Source organism: Dreissena polymorpha, chromosome 12 (assembly GCF_020536995.1).
Source record: "Dreissena polymorpha isolate Duluth1 chromosome 12, UMN_Dpol_1.0, whole genome shotgun sequence".
Taxonomy (NCBI): domain Eukaryota; kingdom Metazoa; phylum Mollusca; class Bivalvia; order Myida; family Dreissenidae; genus Dreissena; species Dreissena polymorpha.
The window spans coordinates 32,369,957-32,387,953 of record NC_068366.1 but is presented as its reverse complement, the minus strand read 5'-3'; the positions used below and the strand labels follow the sequence as shown (position 1 = coordinate 32,387,953).

General features: G+C 37.6%; 1 protein-coding gene across 1 annotated transcript; it reads left to right on the top strand.

The window, feature by feature from the left end:
* Positions 1 to 12,344: 12,344 nt before the first annotated feature.
* LOC127852507 (uncharacterized) lies at positions 12,345 to 16,664 on the top strand. Its single transcript, XM_052386464.1, has one exon. It carries the CDS (start codon positions 12,345 to 12,347, stop codon positions 16,662 to 16,664), a length of 4,320 nt encoding a protein of 1,439 aa, XP_052242424.1.
* The last annotated feature ends 1,333 nt before the right edge of the window (positions 16,665 to 17,997 follow it).

Genomic DNA, 17,997 nt, shown 5'->3' with positions numbered 1-17,997 from the left:
AAAGACCATACAAAATAATGCACTCATTTCGAGGACGTTCCAATTTTAAATACAACGTGTCGCAAATGATTAAACCAGGATTTTGTAAACTGAAGAATCGACGGGACGTGATTTATGTGAACTCGATTATTTAAAATGTGCACAAATAAAACATTAGTGGAATACGTTCGGAAGGTTTTGGGGCCAGAAAGGATTGTCCTACATCAAAATAAAAAATATATTTATGGTATGAGACAATCTTCTTGTGTTCTTAATCAAATGTTAAACCCCTGTAGTTCGTTGAGGGCTTGTTCGTGTAACTATGTTCTTGTAACTTCTAAAAAAGGATCAAGAAATTGACATGCTAGTTTACTGAAAAAGACACAACATTTTCGCCAGCTTAACACAATTCCAAATATTTCCACTGAAAGTTAATCACTTGCATTATAAATGTCCAACCAATCCTAATGTACAGACCCAAACTCAAAATGTTATGCCAGCTTAACAAAATTTAACCAGGTTTAAACTCTGTACAAAGTGAATCGCTCGCATTCCCAATCATTTCTTGTTTACAGACCTGGACGTAATGTTACGCCGGCATAAAAAAAATTGTAACATTTGAACAGAAAATGTTATCATTTCTTATTTACAGAAGTCAATCACAAAATTTTACGTCAGCTTAACAAAATTCCAAGCATTACAACTCAAAAAAGAATTTCTTTCATTTTGGAATCATTTCTTATTGACAGAAGCAAATTTAAATGTTACGCCGGCATAACAAAATTCATAACATTTCCATAGAAAGTGAATCGCTCACAAATGGTCTATCATTTCTAATTCACAGTAAAGCCAATCGCAAAATGTTACGCCAGCATAATCAAATTCATAACATTTCAACTCAAAAGCGAATCGCTCGCATTTAAAAAAAATCTTATTGACAGACGGAAATTTAAATGTTATGCCGGCATAACAAAATTCATAACACTTCAACAGAACGTGAAGCGCATTTCTTAGTTACAGCAGCCAATCGTAAAATGTTAGCCAGCTTAACAAAATGGCGGTGATGGTGGTGTTGGTGGCGCTGGTGGCTGTGGTGGTAGCGTTGGTGGCAGTGGTGGCGGTGGTGGCGGTGGTGGTGGCGGTGGTGGTGGTGGTGGTGGTGGTGGTGGTGGTGGTGGTGGTGGTGGTGGTGGTGGTGGTGGTGGTGGTGGTGGTGGTGGTAGTGGTGGTGGTGGTGGTGGTGGTGGTGGTGGTGGTGGTGGTGGTGGTGGTGGTGGTGATGATGATGGTGGTGGTGGTGATGATGATGGTGGAGGTCGTGGTGGTCGTGGTGGTGGCGGTCGCGGCGGTGGTTGTGGTGGTGGGGGCGGCGGCGGTGGTGGTGGCGGCGGCGGTGGTGGTGGCGGCGGTTGTTGCGGTGTTAGTGGCGATAGTAGTAGCGGTGGTTGTGGCGGTGGAAGTGGCGGTGGTGGTGGTGGTAGCGGCGGTGGCGGTGGTGGTGGTGGTAGCGGCGGTGGCGGTGGTGGTGGTGGCGGCGGCTATGGCGGTGGCGTTGGTGGTTATATGATACATTTTTACGTTTGTCGAGACCGTTTGGTGAATATTCCAGCGTTGTACTAGAATAAATGCACCGTTTTGTATAGACAACGCTGTCATACTGTACACAACAACTGATAAATAACCTTGAGGTCAATGGTCCTATATCATTAATAATATTGACAATGTACAACAGCCTGACCATAATGTCATGTAAAATAAATTATTGGTATAAATCATTTAAATTCATAATTATATTTTTCAAAAGTGTTTCGTTTATGGATAAGTATCAGTGAAAATAAATAACATTATAAATCTTTTGGGACGATTTCGACGATTTGAAAATACATTTATTACTTATATACTAATTTCCGTTGCTATTAAGCCTGAATGAGCCTATGATATAGCGCATGATTTTCTACAAAGGGCTCCCAAATCTCATGTCCTACTAACTTTCTCATATTCTATTATTTCTGTTAGCATTTCGACTTAATGCTTGCATGCTCATCACCACCATGAACTGCTTGCGTACACGTGTGATATTTCTTGTCCAAATGTATGGTTTATTTGTCTTCAAACAGTTAACCTACTTGATCTAGGGATCGAACTGACGAAATCCGAGTACAGCGATCTTCAAACTGAGCTAGCCGGGCACGGCTTAACAGCAAGAAAGTACACCATATCAGGCATATAAGAAAATTGATTCCAGTACTCATGCTTAAATGCATGTAACAAACTTCATGTTTTTAAACAGCAAACAATCCAAAACAATATAAGTCAGGAAAAATATATCATTCGTCAATAATTGTTTAAGTAATTTCAAATGCATGCAGCTGCAGATTTGGACAATTATTCAAGACTGTAAAAACTTGCAAATGTGGGCACATTTGCGATTTTGGGGGTTCATGTTTCATAACACACGATAATTAATTTAATGTTAACAGCATTTTGTATCAAATAAACCACAAAGACAAACCTACGCAATATTCCACGAATACCACTACTGTAAAATAGCTATTGTGAGTGTAATACCGTCTATGGTAAATGACCTACATATTACTGTACATTTTAGCCCACCCGATCTTAGTTTAACATTTTATAGTCTATCAACGGGCACACTCAATCCGTATCACGTACGTTAGCAGTGTAGTGTAGCCACCTGATGGGGAAAATTTTATGAATGAAGTTTACAATCAATGAACTATTCTTAGCGCATAAGTAAATATAATCGTTTTTGAATGCCGTAAAGTAAACGATATTGGCGAAAATGTCAATTGTTGTTTTATGTATACGTTAATCAACTGGGGTTTAGAAAAATTATTTTTTGGGGGGTTTTGTTAACGAGAACCAATGTAATGTAAAAGATAAAAATTAAAATGCGACATCTTAACATATTCATCCGTTTTTCACCCTATAGACAACTTTATGTTTTGTTTTCAGTTTGAACGAGACTTACCGGTGCCTTTTCACAGATTTTGGCATTTTTTAACTTATTCATTAAATGCTTTATATCGAAAAATGTAAACATTGGATCGTATTCCAGTAAAAAAATCAATAATAAAATTAAAAAACGGAAAAGAACATTGCCCGGACCAGGTTTCGAACCAGTGACCCCTGGAGTCCTGCCAGAGTCCTGAAGTAAAAACGCTTTAGCCTACTGAGCTATTCCGCCGAGTACACTTACTCGACGTATTTTATACCTTATATAAGCAATCTTCGTAGTTTCACAAAATTTAACGACAAAAACAGAACTCTCCAAATTATTCAATCGTTTCGCGTTGCAACGCTTTATAATTTTTAGGTTTTAAAATCGTCAAAAGATGCATATAATGGCTATATTAGACCATGGTAAATGTTCAGTATTACTCTTTCCTCACAAATATCATAACTAAAACGAAAATTTGCGAATCTGAAACAACTTTTTTCAATTTTGTCAATTTACCAAAGCGTGAAAAGATCCCTTTAAAGGGGTAAACCATGATAAATTCTCTCCTCGCCTATGAGTGCAATTACACGCATGCCCGTCTCTTTTCTGTTATTTTCAGCTATGATCGATCTTTTGCATTACTTTTTGTTAGAGAATGCTTTGATGTTGTCAAGATAAAAGACTCATCCGTTATTTCACGGATTTATTTCCCGAGAATACTTTCAAACTTTGATAGACAAACATGAATACACGAATAGATTTATTTCATGTACTTGTGAGTATAAGATCCAATTACCCGAGGTATGTGCAAATGTGTCTTATGTCATATACGGTCAGCGTAGCTCCATCATAGCACTTCAGGAGCAACACTGTCCGCTACTAAGTCACGCCATGTTTTCTGGTTTCAAGATCGGACGTTGTAGCTCCTGACCAGACTGTGCGGATGTACAGGCTGGGCTGAAGCTACGCTGGTCGTATGACATAAAAATCATTTTTAATCACGCGGCGCTTATTACTGTCTCTATTAATATTGTATTAACAATTTTAGTACATGACCTTCCAGTAAGTAAAATGGATTTTTCGAAACACGTGCATCTGTTTGTGTGAATATGTAGCTAGGGTTTACAAAATGAAGTTTACGGTTAACTAAAATCAAAACAATTTTTGTATTTATCTTAGACAAGAAATTATTTCAATACTCTACGTTTCAGTATTATTTTGCTCCCAGGTTTACAGTGTTATATTATTCATTATCATGGAACAAACAGTTGGAAAAATTGCATTTTTGTTAATCTGTATCAGTCCATTTAAGGAAATCAAAGTTCATCGCTCAACCGTCTCGAATATATATGTACGTTTTTATAAGCGCAAATTGCACATGGTATAAACAAAAGCATGCAATTCAGCCGACACTATATCATTCTTTAGCAGCGAGTGTTGCAATTGTTTCTATTACACTCCATGTGGCGTGTTCAAATATGTGTTATAAAACAACGATTGTGCAACTCAAATAATAATAATAGCGACCATTTCATGCTTCCATTCATATAAACAAGGAAAACAAAACAATATTTAGTTTCATTCGAGGCGTTATTACTTTAATAGAGTATACATTTGTACAAGCAGTTTTAAAATATTATACGCATATTCGATAATTTCGAGAGAATACAAAATCTCAAGAACGAAACATGGATTGAAATCAAATAAACACCGAGTAAACATGATTACAGTGTCAATAATAAAAGCACATTTCACTTTTACACTTTTAAGAAGAAATAAACACATTTCGCTCCTTCATCAAATGTTATGTTTTTCTACTCCTCTTGACTGTCATCTATCCGCTCAACAGTGTTACTTAAACGGATAGGATTCACTAGACAGCCGCAACCAGTGAAATGATTCACTAGACAGCCGCAACCAATGAAATGTTGAGACGAAGACTTGTTGCCGGTTCTATGAACACGATGATGAACAGTGGCATACCCTGAATGTCCGTGTTGCACGAGTTCTATGCGCAAGTCGATTCCATGAGAGCTGTTAAACGAATACAGTAAAGATAAGAGGCATGTAACGCACGTTGTTAAACTGCTTAAACATACAAAGACATCTGATACTGAAAGACACTTTTTAGTAATAGCTCTATAAAGTACATCGCTAACAAGACATGTACATACACAAGTTCTTCTTGACGCTCTGAGATTATATGAGTAAATACTTCGATTATTGCAATGGGTACATAAAATAAGTTAAATGCTATACCTGCTCGGCTGACTTGGGTTCTCGGTCCTCGAAGACAACCATTCTTGTTGTTCGCAGCACCCATTTAACAATCCTAAAACCATTATCATAATCAGAATTACTGCTACAAATATAAATAGTATAGCAGACATTGTAGTTCTGTATTTATTAAAATTCAATATTCTAATTAAAAACTTTTATTTAACTGCGTTAAAGATCTTCAACAATTCAGTATTTCCCGTATCAATGTATAGTACAAGCCACCGTATCCGTTAGCTTCATCTTCATTACACCGCCTCTTCTACTTATATAGCAAGATCTTTGGAAGATCCCAATTAACGACTGCACTAACCAGTTTAAGGGCGGGAAAATGTTGCCCATGAAATAACAGGTCGGGCTACAAAGACCTCGTGAAGAGGTCAGTAGGGAATGTAAATAAACTCTGATACACACGCCCATGAAATACACTATCTCGTCTAAGGGCGAAACATATAAGTGTGTCGCAAATGATTAAACCAGGATGTAACGTTCGAGCTAAACGCTGTGTATACCTTATATACAAATACCGATGTGCACTGAAAGTGTGGTAGTGTCAAATCATTTCTAAAATTAATCGCGCGTTATGGATGCGCCGAGATTCTCCTATTAAATGTGGAGTTTCACGTAGCTTCTCCATTGATACGTCTCAAAAGCAGCCACTAGTTCTGTCATAATATACGTTATGACATACTAGTAGGTAATTGAACATGAAATAAACGTACTTTTTGTTACAACAATAAAGCGTTATAATTATGTATAGGCATGTTTAGCTTCCGTATGCCACATTGCATTGATTTTAAGACGAATCGGCGTGACGTGATTTGTTTGAACTCGAGTATTTAAAATATGAACAAAATGAACATTAGTGGAATACGTTCGGAAGGTATTTTGGTAGGAAGGGATTAACCTAAATCAAAACTTGAAATATATTAGGAGTATGAGACAATTTCCATGTGTTCTAAATCGAATGTTAAACCCGTGTAGTTCGTTTAGGGCTTGTTCGTATATCGTAACTTCTTAAAAAAAAGATCACGAAGTCGACATTCTAGTATAGAAGAAGAAATTTTACGCCAGCTGAACGCAATTCCAAGCATTTCCACTGAAAGTTAATCACTTGCATTATAAATGTCCAATCATTCCTTATTTCCAGACCCAAACTCAAAATGTTATGCCAGCTTAACATTATTCCAAAGATTTAAACACTGAAGTGAATCGCTCACATTCCCAATCATTCCTTATTTACAGACCCGGACTCAAATGTTACGCCGGCATAGCAAAATTTGTAACATTTCAACAGAAAATGAATCGCTCACAAATCATTCCTTATTTACAGAAGTCAATCACAAAATGTTATGCCAGCTTAACAAAATTCCAAACATTGTAATTCAAACGTTAATTGCTCGCATTTCAAATTATTTCTTATTGACAAACCAAAACTTAAATGTTACGCCGGCATAACGTAGTGAAGTGAAAACTCTGAAGTGAATCGCTCGCATTCCCAATCATTTCTTATTTACAGAGCCGGACGCAAATGTTACGCCGGCATAACAAAATTTGTATTATTTCAACAGAAAGTGAATCGCTCACAAACTTCCTATCATTTCTAATTTACAGCAGCAAATCACGAAATGTTACGTCAGCTCAACAAAATTCCAACCATTAAAACTCAAAAGAGAATTGCTCGCATTTTGGAATCATTTCTTATTGACAGACGCAACTTTAAATGTTACGCCGTATTAACAAAATTCATAACATTTCAACAGAAAGTGAATCGCTCACAAAAAAAAATTCTATTATTTCTTGTTTACAGCAGCCACTTGCAACTGTTACACCAGCTTAACAATAAGAACAAATATTTTAACTGATAGTGAATCACTTACATTAAAACTGTCCAATAATTCCTAATTTTCAGACACAAAATCAAAAAAGTTACGCCAGCATAACAAAATGCATTATAGTTCATCAGAAAGTGAATCGCTCGCATTTCGAATCATTTCTTATGTACAGACCAAAACTCAAATATTAAGCCGGCATAACAAAATGGTATAACATTTCAACGGAAATTGAATTGCTCACATATTTTCAATATTTTGCTATTTACAGCAGCCGATCGGAAAATGTAACACCAGCTTAACAATAAGAAAGCAAATCACTTGAATTAAAAGTTTCCAATCGTTTTTTATTGACAGACCCAAAAATCAAAATGTTTCGCCAGCGTAACAAAATTCCGAACACTTTAACTCAGAAGTGAATCGCTCGCATTTCGAATAATGCCTAATTTTCAGACCCAAAATAAAAATGTTCCGCCAGCGTAACAAAATTCCGAACACTTTAACTAAAAGGTGAACCGCTCGCATTTCGAATCATTTCTTATTTATAGACGAAAATAGAAAATGTTACGCCGGCATAACACAATTCAAACATGTCAACAGAAAGTGAATTGCTCACAGTTTGAGGACTACTTATCATTGTTTTATTAATGATTTAAATCCATTTTTTTAAAACAGTATACTATTCACGGTTTCATTCGTTGTTCATTTGTCTGCATTGTTTAACGTTATCTTTATGGTCTGCGTTTTCTCGAATGCGACATGTAAAAAGAAGAAAAAACGCAGACGCAAAGAAATCATAAAACGCCGTGAAAAAAGCAAGGAAAACATAACTCAAATAAATTGAGCAAATAAATTTGTGTTTGTTTATTCGCTTCATGTTTAGATGTTATGTACCAAATCTGAACCTCTTCTTGATAATGAATTTATCGCGAATGTCTTATGGTTGTTAATACCACCTGTTCATCGATCGGTTATACATATCGGATTCGCTTAACTATTGTCCGCACAGCGTTACTCAGTTAACCTAATGCCTCTTAAACAACATGACCCGAGTCGTATCGAGTGGTAGTAAACAAACACTAATAATGACTAACGACTTCGTGCGGATACGTTCTCGACTGCTTTTACAACTGATTGTGCAGTTGCATTTCGTTTGTTTAAAGCTTTTTATTATATCGTGTTAACACAGACAGCCTAGCGCTGATTCAGACGCTCTCGAGTGAGTTGCCTGTGTATGTCACGGTTTTCCGAGGCGGAATATGTTTAAATGTCCCGATTAGCCAACTTGGAGGAGCTTTCGCCATGATAGCGGGAGGTCCCCGTTTCCTGAACCGAACTCGCTGCACACTTTCCACTACTCTGGCGCCCAGCTTGGAGCCGTGTCAATCGTATAGTTCTCCACAGAATAACCATTGATTTCGTCGGGATCAGTTATACACTGTTTATTTTGACACTCGAAATTAATTTTTTGGAAAAGGGGGACTTGGTGGTGCCAGATTGGTGGGGATCAAAAAGGATCGAGCGCGTTACCTCCCGTTCCCAAGGCTGACATCATATCTACTACGCCAAATAGACCTTAGTTGCATTCCGTTTAAATATATGTACATTTCGTGATCTTTTTCATTAAAATCATTCTAGCTCAAGTAATAATATCGACCATTTCATGCTGCAATTCATATAAACAAGAAAAACAAAACAATGTTCATTCGATGCATAATTACTTTAATAGAGAATACAGTTTATTAAAAGTTTTAAAATATAATAGATCTACGCATATTCGATAATTTCGAGCGAATAAAAAATCTCAAGTACGAAAAATGGATAGAAATCAGTAAAACACCGAGCAATGAAATCACAATTTAGTGTTATATTGTCTAGTAATAAATACATTTCGCGCCTTTATTTCAAATCAAACGTTATGTTTTTCTACTTTTCTTGACTATCATCTATCCGCTCAACAGTGGAACTTAAACGGATAGGATTCACTAGACAGCCGCAGCCAGTGAAATGTCTCACTTGAAAGCCGCAACCAGTGACATGTTGAGACGAAGACACGTTGCTGGTTGTATTAACACGGTGAGGAACAATAGCATTCGTTGAATGTCCGTGTTGCATGACAGATCTGAAAACCGCATACAGTAAAGATTAGAGGCATTTATTTTATTGCTTTGGTTAATAGAGAAATATCAATGAATTAAAACTGATATTTCACTGTTTCAAACAGTGAAAAATAACAGTGAAAGTTATCGATATTTTTCACTGTTTTAATGTGAAATGACGTAATTTTTTACGTAACGACGTCATTATTCCAGCGAAATTTTGCAGCTAAACTTTTAACAATCGTGATAATATTATTTTCTATAATCACTCGTTAATTAAAATCGAAATTCCACTGATCCAACAAATATTCTCTATGTATCGCACATTGTTCCCTTTCACTAAACTGCATAAACATACAAAGACATCCCATACTGAAAGAAACTTTTTTAGTAATAGCTCTATAAAATAAATCGCAAACAAGACATGCACATAAAATAGTTCTTCTCAAATGTTATGAGCTTGTATGAGTAAATAATTTGATGATTGCGATAAGTACATAAAATAAGTTAAATTCTTTACCCGTTCGGCTGACTTGAGTTTTCGGTCCTCGAAGAAAACCTTTCTTGTTGTTCGCAGCGCCCATTTATCAATCTTATGATCATCAAAATCAGAATTACTACTCCAAATATAAAGAGTATAGCAGACATTGTAGTTCTGTATTTATTTAAATTAAAATTCAATATTCTAATTTAATACTTTTATGTAACTGCGTTAAAGATCTTCAACAATCCAGTATTACCCGTTTCAATTTATAGTTATTTTGCGCAAAATGATTCCAACAAGCCACCCGTATCCGTAAGCTTCATCTTTATAGCCTCTTCTACTTATATAGCAAGATGTTAAATGACATTTAACGTGGAAATTTTTGGAATCCCAATTAAGCGTAACAATGTATTTGTTACTTCTTAAAACGATTACGAAATCGACATGGTAGTCTACTGAAGGAGACACAAAATGTTACGCCAGCTTAACATCATTCCACACATTTCAACTAAAAGTTGATCATTTGCATTCTAAACTTCAATCATTATTAATTTATAGACTAAAACTGTAAATGTTAGGCCAACATAAAAACCAAACATTTAAACTCTGAAGTGAATCTCTCGCATTTCGAACCATTTCTCCTTTGCAGACCCAAACTCGAATGTTACGCCGGCATAACAACGTTCATAACATTTCCGCAGAAAGTAAATCGCTCACAAATTTCATATTTTTCTTTATTTTCAACAGCTTATCCCAAAATGTTGTGTCGGCTTAACCGAACTCGAAACATTTCAACTTAAAGTGAATTTCACGCATTTCGACTCATTTCTTATATAATGTTACGCCGGCATAACAGAATTCATAAGAGTTCAACAGAAAAGTGAATCGCTCACAAAAAATGGTTGTTTCATATTTACAGTAACCAATCGCAAAATGTTACACCAGCTTAACAACAATAACAAATACTTCAACTGAAAATGAATCACTTGCATTAAAAATTTCTTATAATTCCTAATTTCCAGACACGAAGTCAAAATGTAACGCCAGCATAACAAAATGAATAATAGTTCAACAGAAAGTGAATCGCTCGCATTACGAATCATGTCTTGTTTACAAACCTAAACTCAAATTGTCAAAGAAATAGGGTTGTTTTTTTTGTGTGTGTAAATGTTAATATAGTTAATTAGAATAGCAAGTATAAATGTTACTATAAACCGGCTTTGGGATACACATCCAAGAGTACTGAAAGCCCTGAAATCATAAATCATACGGTCAAATCTAATGAGAAATTTAGGGTCAGTTCTGGGGTATGGGGATACTTTTGTTTATTCAAGGAAGCCTGGTTAGTGTATGGCAGAGTTCGAGAGTTTTCTGTGTGTTTCTGAGTCAGTTGAATTTGGGCTTAAGACCAGAGCGTTTGTTGTGTGGAAGGAGGTGCCATCAGAATTTCTGATCGTCGGCCACATTGTGGAGGCATCTAGAGTGTTGTGTTTATAGAAGGAATCTAAATGGGGTATGTTATTTAACAATAATCTTTCTCGTCCAACATATGCATTATTGTAGTAATCATTCTGTATTGTTTCGTTTTTCTTGTAAAACTTGTAGTGCTTGATGTTACGGAAATATTATGTTATTGCCATGTGATTTTGATAAGTAGTAAAATGTGGTATAATTGAAAGCTGTTATAAGGGATTAATCATAAGCATAATGATCTGAATGGATATTCTTATATCCTTGTAGATCCCATTTTTGTTGGTGTAAGAACTACGATGAAGAAAGTTGATGGAAAAGGGGATAGAAGATAGAAGTTTAATAAGACGTATGTTGCATACTAGAACTAGTTGAATATTGATGAAGAAAGTTGATGGAAAAGGGGATAGAAGATAGAAGTTTAATAAGACGTATGATACATACTAGAACTAGTTGAATATTGGCCATCAGTTTCATAAAGACAACTACAAATAAATTATACAGAGAAACGCACTGACAGGAAGGAAGCATTCATATCATAGTAAACCTCAAAAAGTGTAGCAGTGATGTGTACTGTGTAGTTCCGATCGGGTAACTGGAAAGAACTGGACCTGAGAACTGAATATATGTATGACGTATACAGCGGAGCACAGTTAGAACATTTGCTTTTAACATTTGACATTCGATCATCAGGGATAATCTAGACTATAATTTCTTATTTGTTTTAAATGTGCATGAGATTAGAATAGAAATTAAAGCACGAAAAATAAATAGATAAATAAACTTTGTAATCCTCTTTGCGGTATTGTGATTTGCATAGACCCCAAAATTTCAAGTCCTTTCCTTCTATCTGAGGGACATTGGTGGACTTTTGTTTACATTCAAAGTTTATAGTTAGTTGGCTCAACTATACTATCAAAAATCTTTGACAAAACTGGTAGTACGGGTGGGGTTATGCTATTCGATTATCACAGAGAAATACTGCAGTGAGGAAATAAAAGCTTGTCTGTAAATTCAAGAGAAATTTTATCTCTGTGTGCTGTGCTGTTAATACCTGGGTTGTTATCGCTAAGGGGACTTGCTACAGGTCAGTGTGAGGTCACAGGCACTGGTCAGGTCAGGCAAAGGGGAGAAACTGTTAAAAGGGGCCAGCAGGTTACTATAAGAGTTAACTTTCTTGTTAAATCCCTTATTCATTGGGTTTGATTTTCACCATGTCTGATTTGGAAAATCTTTTCCAAATGGGTGAAAAGTCCGGTTTGTCCGGGGAAACTTTGCTCTCCTTTATAAGAGAAAGAGAGGAGGCAGAAAGGAAAGAAAGAGCTTATGAGCGTGAAGAGAGAAATAGAGAGAGAGAATTTAAGAAATTAGAAATGGAGAGAGAAATTGAGATGGAAAGATTACGTAGTGGGTCACAGAGAGGTGATAGTCGTACTACTAGTGAGAGTGGTACTAAGGCTAAGTTGCCAAAGTTACCCAATTTTGATGACAAGCGTGATAGCATGGATGCATATCTCAAAAGATTTGAGCGATTTGCAGAGAGTGCTGGATGGAAGAAGGAATGTTGGGGTGCAAATTTGAGTGCACTGTTGCAGGGGCGTGCCCTGGATGTGTATTCGAGACTCACAGTTGCTGAGGCTAATGATTATCAGAAACTTAAGGATGCCCTGCTAAAAAGGTTCAATCTGAACGAAGACGGTTTCAGGGAAAAGTTTCGTAGTAGTAAATGTGAATCAGGGGAGACAGCGTCTCAATTTGTAATTCGATTGGGAGATTACTTAACCAATTGGATGTGCCAGGCTGGGTCTGACGAAACCTATGAGGGTTTAAGAGATTTGATTTTACGTGAGCAATACTTGAATGGGTGCTCAAAGGGACTGCAAGTGTTCTTAAAGGAGCGTAAGTTTGCTTCAGTAACAGAGATGGCCGATTGTGCAGATCGGTATATTGAGGCCCATGAGGGCAATGGCAAAACGGGGAATGAATCTAGAGATGGTGTGAAAGGTAAGGCTTGCTTTGTTTGCAATGGACCACATTTACGTAGAGACTGCCCGAGGATAAATGGTCGGAACACCATGGGCACAAACAACCATAGGGGTGGTAACCTATCAGGCCAGTATTCAGGTAATGGTTTTAAAAGCTGGGAACCAGCAAGAGGTGGAAGAAGACCTGAAGACAAGTATGACCGAAAGGTGAGTAAATCTAGTTTGTCGGCGTGTGGCCTATCCCAAGGAAAGGTAAGTCTGTCATGTGGTCACAAATTACCTGTCATGTCGGCAGCGTGTGATGGACCTATTCGGGAAAATATGCCGGAGTGCATAGGATGGGTCAACGGAAAACAAATTCGTGTCTTGAGGGATACTGGATGTTCATCAGTGGTGGTAAAGAGGTCTCTTGTACCAAACCACAGTTTTACTGGGAAAGTTCAGAATTGTGTCTTACTTGATGGAACAGTGAGACAATTCCCCACGGCAAAAGTGTTTGTGGAAACACCTTATTATACAGGTAAGGTTATTGCCATGTGTGTTGAAAGTCCAGTATACGACTTGATATTGGGGAATATTGACGGAATCAGAGATATTGCAATTGGAGAATATACGACCATATCAGAAGAGAAGAAAGTGGATGAAACGGTGAACGAACAGGCAGCAGTTGTCACAAGAGCTCAGGCTTCAAAAGAAAAGGTAAGCAAAATCAAACCGCTAAAGGTGCCAACACAGATCAAGGGGATGAATCCACAGATGTTTCAAGAAGCACAGAAAAGTGACCCAACTCTTCAAGCTGCCCAGGAACAAGCAATGTCGGAAGAGGTAAAGCAGTGTGGAAAACTGAATACTTCTCGGTATTATGAACGCAATGGATTCTTGTACCGTGAATTTACGTCTCCAAAACATAACAAGGGAGAACCTGTTTGTCAGCTTGTTGTCCCTAAGGAATTTCGAGATGAAATCATGAAGATAGCTCATGAGAGTTTATTAGGAGGACATCTAGGAATGCAGAAAACATTGGATAAAGTACTGTCACAATTTCATTGGTCTGGGGTAATGTCAGATGTGAAACGTTTCTGTACCTCCTGTGATACCTGTCAGAGGATGACATCAAAAGGAAAAGTTTCCAAGGTTCCGTTGGGAGAAATGCCATTAATAGATACACCATTTAAACGCGTGGCTGTTGATCTGATTGGACCTATTACACCAGTTAGTGACAGAGGAAACCGGTACATATTAACGGTGGTTGACTACGCTACAAGATATCCGGAGGCGATGGCATTGAAGAACATTGAGACAGAAACCGTTGCAGAGGCATTAGTAGACATTTTCACTCGAGTTGGAGTTCCACAAGAAATGCTTAGTGACATGGGAGCACAGTTTACATCTGGACTCATGAAGGAGATAAGTAGGCTGTTGTCAATGAAACAGTTAGTGACTACACCATACCATCCCCAGTGTAACGGGTTAGTGGAAAGAATGAATGGCACGCTGAAGTCCATGATAAAGCGTATGTGTACAGAGCGACCCAAGGACTGGGACAAGTACATTTCGCCAGCCTTGTTCGCATACAGAGAAGCCCCACAGGCAAGCACAGGGTTTTCTCCATTTGAACTGCTTTACGGGAGAACAGTAAGAGGACCAATGCAAATATTAAGAGAGATGTTGACACAGGAAACCCTTAGTGCAGAGGTAAAAACTGTTTATGAATACGTTTTGGACCTAAAGGAAAGGCTAGCAGAAACAATGCAATTTGCACAAGAAGAACTGAAGAAATCTGCTGGAAAATACAAGAAACACTTCGATAAGAAAGCGAGGCAAAGAACATTTTCAGTAGGAGAGCGAGCTCTAGTTCTGTTGCCAACAAACCGAAACAAATTGCTCATGCAGTGGCAAGGGCCATATGAAATTGTAGAGAAAGTTGGTGAATCAGACTACCGACTTGACGTCAATGGTCATGTGAAGACATACCATGCCAATATGTTGAAGAAATATGTGGAGAGAATTGGCAATGAGGCTGAAACTGGTCAGGCTGGATTACTGATAAATATCGCAGCGGCCATTATTGAAGACGACAAGGAACCAAGTGGTGAGAAGGACTGTTTAAGTGAGTATGGTCGATTTAATGAAGAGATACAATGTCCTATAATAGAACAATCAGAATCTGTTGAAGATGTCAAACTTGGTGAAAACCTAGATGCCAAACAATGCGAATCTTTGCAAACATTACTTCAAGACTTCCAAGACGTGTTAACTGACATTCCTGGGAAAACCAATTTAGTAGAACACCATATTAAAACAACTACAGATGATCCAATTCGTTCAAGGCCATATCCTGTTCCACATGCTGTGAAGGAGACCATAAACAAAGAAGTTCAGGAGATGTTACGAATGGGTGTCATTGAACCATCAGATTCACCATATAGATCACCAGTCGTTATAGTGAAGAAACCAGATGGCACTAATAGATTTTGTGTGGACTTTCGCAAGTTAAATCAGGTCACAGTCTTTGATGCTGAGCCAATGCCATGTCAGGATGACATTTTTGCACGCTTATCCCACTGTCGTTACTTTTCGAGAATTGATTTGTCAAAGGGGTACTGGCAGATTCCAGTTTCCGAGGAAAGCAAAAAGTATACTAGCTTTGCAACTGACACCGGGCTATGGCAGTTTCGAAGAATGCCATTTGGACTGGCATGCGCACCCGCTGTCTTCAGCAGAATGATGAGATTGTTGCTGAAAGACCTTAGTGGAGTGGATAACTTTTTAGACGATATGTTCCTGTTCACCGAGACATGGGAGGAGCATCTTACGTTGATTGCAGAAGTCTTAGGGCGCCTGCGAAATACTGGACTGACGGCAAAGCCTAGCAAGTGCATGTTGGCTTGTGAGAGACTTGATATCTTAGGACACCAAGTAGGGCACGGAAAAGTGGAACCAAACCCACAGAAGGTTACAGCAATAGCTCAAGCCGCAAGACCACGAACCAAGACTGAACTTCGATCCTTCTTAGGGCTGGTAGGTTATTATCGTAAGTTCATACCAAACTTTGCTGCTGTGGCTGTACCACTTACCGACCTCACCAAGAAAGGTAAACCCAATACCTTGGTTTGGGAATCACCTCATGAAAGGGCATTCAAGGAATTGAAGGAACGAGTGACGATGTCACCAATTCTCCGAATGGCAGATTTAGGTAAGCCATTTATTCTACGTACAGACGCCTCTAATGTAGGTTTAGGGGCAGTACTTCTGCAAGAACATGAGGATGGTAAGTTTCCGGTAGCATATGCAAGTCGTAAATTGCTGCAAAGGGAAAGAAATTATTCGGTGGTTGAGAAAGAATGCCTTGCAGTTGTGTGGGGAATACAGAAATTCCACACATACTTATATGGTAAGAAGTTTCTGTTAGAAACAGACCACATGCCACTGGTATATCTGAACAAGGCAAAGGATTCTAATGGCAGAATCATGCGTTGGGCTCTTGTTTTGCAGGCTTACCGGTTCACTGTTGTTGCTATAAAGGGAACTGAAAATGTCGGGGCTGATTATCTCAGTCGGAAATCTGGGACATGAGTCATGAACCTAGTCTTGACACAAATCCAAAAGGTTGAGACAGAAATTGGGAATTTCATCTTAAGCAGGGGGGTGTGTCAAAGAAATAGGGTTGTTTTTTTTGTGTGTGTAAATGTTAATATAGTTAATTAGAATAGCAAGTATAAATGTTACTATAAACCGGCTTTGGGATACACATCCAAGAGTACTGAAAGCCCTGAAATCATAAATCATACGGTCAAATCTAATGAGAAATTTAGGGTCAGTTCTGGGGTATGGGGATACTTTTGTTTATTCAAGGAAGCCTGGTTAGTGTATGGCAGAGTTCGAGAGTTTTCTGTGTGTTTCTGAGTCAGTTGAATTTGGGCTTAAGACCAGAGCGTTTGTTGTGTGGAAGGAGGTGCCATCAGAATTTCTGATCGTCGGCCACATTGTGGAGGCATCTAGAGTGTTGTGTTTATAGAAGGAATCTAAATGGGGTATGTTATTTAACAATAATCTTTCTCGTCCAACATATGCATTATTGTAGTAATCATTCTGTATTGTTTCGTTTTTCTTGTAAAACTTGTAGTGCTTGATGTTACGGAAATATTATGTTATTGCCATGTGATTTTGATAAGTAGTAAAATGTGGTATAATTGAAAGCTGTTATAAGGGATTAATCATAAGCATAATGATCTGAATGGATATTCTTATATCCTTGTAGATCCCATTTTTGTTGGTGTAAGAACTACGATGAAGAAAGTTGATGGAAAAGGGGATAGAAGATAGAAGTTTAATAAGACGTATGTTGCATACTAGAACTAGTTGAATATTGATGAAGAAAGTTGATGGAAAAGGGGATAGAAGATAGAAGTTTAATAAGACGTATGATACATACTAGAACTAGTTGAATATTGGCCATCAGTTTCATAAAGACAACTACAAATAAATTATACAGAGAAACGCACTGACAGGAAGGAAGCATTCATATCATAGTAAACCTCAAAAAGTGTAGCAGTGATGTGTACTGTGTAGTTCCGATCGGGTAACTGGAAAGAACTGGACCTGAGAACTGAATATATGTATGACGTATACAGCGGAGCACAGTTAGAACATTTGCTTTTAACATTTGACATTCGATCATCAGGGATAATCTAGACTATAATTTCTTATTTGTTTTAAATGTGCATGAGATTAGAATAGAAATTAAAGCACGAAAAATAAATAGATAAATAAACTTTGTAATCCTCTTTGCGGTATTGTGATTTGCATAGACCCCAAAATTTCAAGTCCTTTCCTTCTATCTGAGGGACATTGGTGGACTTTTGTTTACATTCAAAGTTTATAGTTAGTTGGCTCAACTATACTATCA

Excerpts from the sequence above, each read along its gene's own strand:
- LOC127852507 (XM_052386464.1), top strand. The coding sequence starts at position 12,345 with ATGGGTGAAAAGTCCGGTTTGTCCGGGGAAACTTTGCTCTCCTTTATA.